Raw genomic sequence first — 7572 nt, 5'->3', positions numbered from 1 at the left:
TATTATTTTCAAGAATTGTAGGAGAAATTTGAATGCGAAAGTATTGTTTGATCGAGGATAAGAAAAAGAAAGGTGTTGAATTTGAAAATATTCGTTCGTCGAGTGAAAATACAGAAGTAAATCACGTTCCAAGAGAATGTACGCATCTTGACGGTCCATTAGGCAAGAACCAAGATATTTCTCATATACTACTATTATTTATAAAGAAAATTGATAGAGGAAGAAACGAGAAGAAAAGAGGGTGAAAAACGCAACAATTTATATCCACAGTCATTTTTCTCGCACTAATGAAAGGGACCAGTTATGAACGAGAAGAGATGAATGGGACGGAGAGTGACTTAATCAAGTTACACTGACTTACCCAAAACTACGCTGAAACATAGGAATACTTGACTCCGTCAAATCGCAGCCTCCGACCTTCTGTGGAACCCACACGAAGTTGGACGTATGTAGTGCCAGAAGAGCTCCACCCACAGAGAATCTACAGTTGAAATAACAATTTAAGCGGTGCTTGTGACTCCGAGAAGAAATGTTTACAGTGAAAAACGCAAATAGTCCTTCGTAGTTCGTAGAGATAGTCACTATTTAGCAAGTAGCATCTTGAAATTAATTATCACACAACTGGTGCAGTTATTAGCAATTATTATCACATCTAATTATTATCCAGATAATCTGAGGAAAGTGTGAGGAACACACATATATGACTTGGAGTAACTCATGGATCTGTTGATGTGTCACTAGCACCCGCCCTGCTCCTGTGATTCCAGCTGGAAGGAAAAAGGAACAAACATCGAACATCGCAGAAAAAGCGCAAAGGAATGATTACATCGCCCATCGCTTTTTGCCCATCGCTCAAAATAGCTTGGACTTTTTACTGCATCCCTAACCTTATTGTCGTGCCCGGCACGACTTTCCCAGCCAGCCGGCCGCCGCTCTCGCGCGCCGCGTGGGAAACCCTGCCAATGGCAATGTATTACGGTAGCGTTCCCACGCGGCAGCCATATATAAGGGCTGGCACCGAGCAGTCGGGGTTCCAGTTCCAGTTCCAGCTTTTCTTTCGCCACTCTCCCGATCTCGGACCAGTCTCTTATTCACATTATTCATGGTGTCGTGTTGCGTCGCGTTATATTCCATCTCGTTCGATAGCCGCACCGCCACACCACCGCAACAACCCTATCCCTGGCTGGCTGCCCACGGGGTCCGAACCGCAACCCTAAACCATCTGCCGCCGAGAGCCACCTAACCATCTAGCCATGACTGGCCCCTTATTTGATCCACCTTTATGTCGTGTATATTTTGTGCGTGCCGTGTCGTGTATTGATGTATTAAGGATAAACCCTAGTTGTAAAACCCTTGTAACCGCATTGCACCCTAGGAACCATATTGGGGCGTGGGATCAAGGGGGCAGCCCCGAGGCCCCCAAAGGGGGAGTCGGGGCAGGGGGGAAGGGACCCTCGGATCGAGCCCGCAGGGTTCGGAGGAGCTAGGCCGCCATACGGCGACTAGCCCAGCGCAGGGCCCCTCCGGATCCGGGCAGTCGGCCCTGGGTCCCCCCACCGATGCCCGCTGCTCCTACTCGGAGCGGACCCGGGGCACGACAATGGTGCATCGGCGAATCGAGCCCGTTGTCGTGCGCTGGGCGATCCCGTAGGGGCACTCGCTGCCCTACGCTGCCCATGACGTGCCGCGTGCCCATCAACAGTGGGCTGGCACTGCACTCGAGCTTGGGGGTTGGGCTTGCGAGTGTAAGGGTTCATGTGCGAGGGTCACGACTGGGGCTATTGCATCCCACATGTAGAGGACTGAACCAGGGTTACCCTTAGGGTTGGTGGCAGCAATCCTAGGGGTATAATCTCCATAGCGGTAGTTGCCCTGGCACTCCTGGCGCCACGCATTTTGGGATGTAGGCTCCTTATGCGCCTTGCGGTTAGTGCAGCTTGTAGGAGGGAAGGCGTAGTGGGTCCCGGTGGGAACCTAGGATCGGAAGTCGCACACCACTAGCCTATGGCTCTCACAAGCCGCATATCCGCACGCGCCAGACCGATGATCTACCTATGGCCCTTGCATCCGCGAACCCACATCCTCATCCCCTCGTTTGTAGTGTTGGCACTTTGTTGTTGTGGCATTAGCCACTCTGGGTCCTTGTGTGCCCGTTGACGGGGTTCCTCTCTCCTGTCGCAGATTCCCCGCCTCTGTGCTGTCCGTGCTCCCACGTCCCAACCACACCATCTTTCACCACATGTCCGTGCATCGTATACCCTACATGGCAACAGCATATTATATACGACATTTTTAGGTGGTATCACTCTACGATACGGCTATCATGTCTACGCTCCGTGGCTGCAAAGCACGCTTGACCAACGCGATCAACAATTTGACGCGGCTGGTCAACTCGGCGAATTCCAACTACCCAACCGTCTTCCGTTCGGACGCCCACCCGGCAGTACAGCTCCGCACTCTCCAGCGTCGAATCGAGGACATGGGAAACGCTAAGATCTCCATTGAAATAGCATTGGAGACATTCCAACAGCGCCATGAACATGCCATAAGCTTTATCGAAAACCAACCAAACGCCATAGAGCTTATGGACACTTTTGACATCTACTGGCGCGATCACAAAGGTGACGAAATGGAACCAACCGCAACCGCTACCATCTTTGCCCTCGACGATCTTATCCGCAAGGAAACCGAACTTGCGGATATGCTTCGCACCACCATAAGCGCATCCACCACACCACAATATAACCCTACTAACACCACTGATGAGCCGATGGATGTCACATCCATCAGAAACCCTACCCTAACACCACCGCATATGTCCGGAGGCTCATTACCACCATACCCTGCTGCGGATACCATGAATGTACAACTCCGCAAGGTAGAGCTGCCTACCTTTGATGGGGATTTTTCCACCTATTATGATTTCTGGGCCAAATTCAAGACCGCGGTCCACGACAATCCATCTCTATCCACCGCTGCCAAATTTATCCATCTTAGTAGCAGCCTTAAAGGTAGCGCCGCACTTGTTGTACAGGGGTACGACATAACCAATCCTTCCAACTACCACATTGAAGCCCTACGCAGACGGTATGACCGTCCGCAGTTCACCCATAATTTCTTTTTACAGAAATTAGAGAACTTGCCAGCGTCGTCTGCCGCCGCTTCATCGCAGAGGGACACGTTATGCCAGATCCAAGCATGTATCCTGCAGCTCAACCGCTTCGAGGACACGTCAACATCGCTATCGCTCAAGAAGCTCATTCGCAGCAAGTTCCCGCGAGAGACTCAGCTGGAAGTGAACAGGATGGAACACCGGTCAGGTACTATTTGGAAGATGCATGAGTTTCTTGCTGGTATTGATGTGTTTATCCAAGAACTTGAGAAGCTTGACGATAGCCACTGTCCTCCACCTAGCCACGATCAACCCTATTCCGCATTATCCACCACATACCGCAACCGCTCACCATCTCCAGAACCACTTTATGATCCGCATAGATGTTGTTTCTGCGGGTCGAGGAGCCATCGCTCGACCCGCTGCACCACATCTATGCAGACCTACGTTCGCCGTATGATAGTGCGGAACCTGGACCTCTGTTGGAAATGTGTCCAACCAGGACACATGGCCAACTCTTGCCGGGCTCCGAACTGTCGTTACTGCCAACGTAACCATCACACCATACTTTGTTCGTATTCTTCTGTTTCGCGTTTTTCTCGTGATAGGTCTAGGCGTTCTAATGATAATCGTCGCAATAGTCGTAATAGTGTTCGTTATGATCGATATACTTATCGTTCTCCCCGCGGACGGTACCCTTCTAGGGAATCGTCCCGGGAAAGAAGTTCTTCACGCTATTCCTCTTCATCGTACGATTATCCCTATTCACCATCTATGCGCCATCCCCGCGACAGAGACTACCACCATCAGTCTCATCGCAACCATTCTCCTTATCGTAGATCTGAACGTGATTCAGAGCGAATGCGCCACCGCAACCAACGCCGCCACTCACCGTCTCCATCTTCAGCACCTTACGGGGTCAGATTTCGTGCTAATCCGCGCGATAGTCTCTCACCCGTACGCCGCAGAAACCACTCCAGCCCAGAATCCAGTAGCCACGTCGCCGATACGGACGATGAGATGCATAACGCACTTGATTGCCGTCCGGTCGACGACCCCACCACCCTTACCACCTCATCCAACCACCAACGCCCTCTTCTTATGACTGTTAAGGCTCACATTCGTAATCCTAAGACGAAGACCCTTGAAACGGTCAACGTCATGCTGGATTCAGGAGCCCAAAACAGCTTCATAAGCAACGCAGCCACTAAGCGCCTATCCCTTAAACCCTACGACCACAAGCCGCTGACCGTCATCGGATTCGGAGGTCATCGTTCGACCCAAGAATCCGGTACAGTCGACGCCACCCTCTTAGATGCCGCAAACAAACCATTCCCCGTAACCCTACGAACTCAGGAAGTTCTAACTTCCCAGTTCAAACCATATCGTCTCAGTAAAGAAGACAAACACGCACTCCGCACATTCCGCATTAACCCAGACAGCCTTACCATCAGTCGCCACGTTACGCCAGATATCCTGCTGGGTATCGACTACTTCTGGGAGGTCCTGAAAAAGGACTCACCGAAGCAGCTACCCTCAGGATTGATGCTCGTTAACACGCGATTCGGACCAGTTGTCTCGGGTTCAACCTTTTTCGTTGATTTACTGAGACAATCGCAGAACCATCTAACCACATCACCATCTACACCACATCGCTCTGAAGACGACATCACCCGCCTATGGGACCTCGACCGTTTAGGCATAACCGAGGATCCCGATCCCTCTGTCGACAAGGAAGAGGACGCACGGATCCTGAAACGTTTTCAGGATACTGCCCAGGTGATTGACGGCTACTTGCACGTTCAATTTCCCTGGAAGTCATCCCATCCTCGCCTTGCCGACAACAAAATGTTAGCCCTTAAGCGTCTTCAGAGCCAATACCGTTCCTTCCAAACCAAACCATCCCTATGGAAAGCATATACCGCAACCTTTACGGACTACCTGGAGCAGGGCATAATAGAGGAGGTCGACGAGCACCAGTTCGACGACCACAGAGTCTATTATATCCCGCATCAGGCAGTCATAAAGGAAACATCGGCCACCACTAAATTAAGAGTCGTGTTCGATGCGTCCTCCCACTACAGAGGCGCACCGAGCTTAAACGACTGTCTCCACTCTGGCCCCGCAATCCTACCAGACATGGTAGGAATCCTCCTCCGTAGCCGCCTAACACCCTATCTCCTTATTGCCGACGTAGAGAAGGCTTTCCTCCAGATTCGTCTACAACGTAATCAACGGGATGCCACTCGTTTCCTTTGGCTTCGCAACCCTAACCTACCACCAACTGCGGATAATCTTCGGATCTTCCGGTTTACCCGCGTACCATTCGGTATAACCGCATCACCATTCCTTTTAGCCGCATCCATACTGTATTACCTCCATCTTGAACCATCGAAGCCGCTCCACAAGGAGATCGAGGACAACATCTACGTCGACAACATCCTTCTTAGTGCCTCGTCCGAGCGACAAGCCATTAAGAAGTACCGCTCTTCCAAATCCCTATTCAACTCCATGCACATGAACCTTCGGGAGTTCTTGTGCAACTCCAACACCGTTAACCAGTCCATAGAGCCATCTGATCGAGTCAGGAATCCATCCTCCGTGAAGCTCCTTGGTATTCCCTGAATTCACGCACCGACACCCTTCTCATACCACTTAAAACCGCATCCGCGAATGTGTACTCGAAGCGCACAGCGCTCAGTGCATGTTCATCCACCTTTGATCCACTTGGTCTTCTCACACCATTCTTAGTGCCCTTCAAGGTATTCATCCAGGACATCTGGAAGAAGGAATACCAGTGGGACACTCCATTTGACCAAGAGGACCATCAGCGATGGGACGAATTGGTCCAGCAGCTCAAACATCCGTTGCCACCAATTCCACGTTTCATCGCTTCCGCAAACCGCAACACCACTTATGAGCTCGCAGTCTTTGGAGACGCCTCACAACGTCTCTTTGCCTGTTGTGCTTACCTTATTAGCCGCTCACCATCAACCACTTCTTCACAGCTAATCATGGCTAAGTCATTGTTAGCAACGGCTAAACTCCAGATGACTATGCCACGATTAGAGTTGCTTGCATCCCTAATAAGTGTGCGTCTAGCACGCTTCCTCCATCACCAACTCCATCTTAAAATCCGCACTATCCACTTCTTTTCTGACTCGAAGATAGCGCTCCATTGGATCCACTCATCTCGTCCACTTAAACGGTTCGTTCAGAATCGAGTGAACGAGATCCGCACCATCTTAACCACTTTCCACAAGACAGACGTTCAGACGAAGTTCTACTATGTGCAGTCAGACTCTAATCCAGCTGACTGTGCAACTCGTGGACTTTCGACCGCTGACGCTGTCAACCACATCTGGTGGCATGGACCATCTTTCCTTTGTTCTCCACAGTCGGATTGGCCTAAGGCCGATACGGACTTTGCCCTACCTCAGGATCTTTGTCCTGAGGCAGAGCACGAGTTTCAGGCCCTTAGTGTCCTTCCGACACAACCATATGAATCACCACTCCGTTTCCGTGCCACTAGTAGTTACCTTAAGCTCATCCGTTCAACCGCGTATGTGCTTAAGTTCATCAAAGCCCTATTCCAAAAAAACCCGCATCCGCAATTACACCCTCAACCTAGCCACTGTTGTACTGTCCAAGGACGTTTCAGCCTCGGAGATCACCAACGCGGAAACTCTCCTCATTATGGAGCATTACCGCGAGAGTGAATCCACGTTGAAACGACTACCATTGGATAAGTACAACGCTCACCGCGCTGCAGATGGATTGATCCGATGTCCGAATCGATTAGACCATGCTCGGACTTCGTCTCAGTCATCTGCACCAATCCTTCTTATTCCGGAGCACCACTTTGTCCATCTTCTCGTTATGTACCACCACAAAACCAGGTTCCATTCAGGTGTTCATGCCACAATAGCCGCTCTCCGCACATCATATTTCATCCCTTCCATCAAAACCACCGTCACCAGAATCCTTCGGCTCTGCACAGTATGTAGAAGAGCCCAAGGACACCCTTACCGCTATCCTGAGATGCCTAGTCTCCCTCCGGAACGAGTCAACCGCTCTAGACCGTTCCAGAAGGTTGGACTAGACTACTTGGGACCACTTTACTATAGAGATCAGCTCCATTCTCAGGCCAAGATTTGGATCTGTCTCTTCACCTGTATGGCAACCCGCGCTGTACATCTCGAGTTAGTCCACAACAACACCGCATTCGAGTTTTTACTCGCCTTTCGCCGCTTCATTGCTCGCAGAGGCACTCCGGACCTCATTATCAGCGACAATGCCACCACTTTCCGCTCAGCCAACGATTCCCTACAAAGCACCATCTATAACCGCAAAGCCATAGAAAAGATATCCACTCAACTCGCCAACCGCAAGATCGAATGGAGGTTCATCACTCCCTCTTTCCCCATGGAAAGGAGGATTTTAGTGAACGTCTAGTCGGT

The 7572-nt window shown here is 50.7% G+C and overlaps 1 protein-coding gene across 2 annotated transcripts; it reads left to right on the top strand.

Annotated features, from left to right (window-relative positions):
* Positions 1-2323: 2323 nt before the first annotated feature.
* Positions 2324-7567, top strand: RB195_026549 (uncharacterized protein; the record flags this gene model as incomplete). 2 transcript variants are annotated; one of them, XM_064176888.1, is made up of 3 exons in its annotated part: positions 2324-5695; positions 5887-6643; positions 6774-7567. In XM_064176888.1, 3 exons carry the CDS (start codon positions 2324-2326, stop codon positions 7565-7567), a joined length of 4923 nt encoding a protein of 1640 aa, XP_064071036.1. The 2 variants fall into 2 exon arrangements, with proteins under 2 accessions (XP_064071036.1, XP_064071037.1); XM_064176889.1 differs by having other exon boundaries at positions 2324-5726; positions 5807-6643.
* Positions 7568-7572: the final 5 nt, after the last annotated feature.

This window comes from Necator americanus, assembly GCF_031761385.1.
Source record: "Necator americanus strain Aroian chromosome Unknown Necator_2022.05.29.01.07, whole genome shotgun sequence".
In the NCBI taxonomy this organism is placed as follows: Eukaryota; Metazoa; Nematoda; class Chromadorea; order Rhabditida; family Ancylostomatidae; genus Necator; species Necator americanus.
This window is presented reverse-complemented; position numbering and strand designations above follow the sequence as displayed.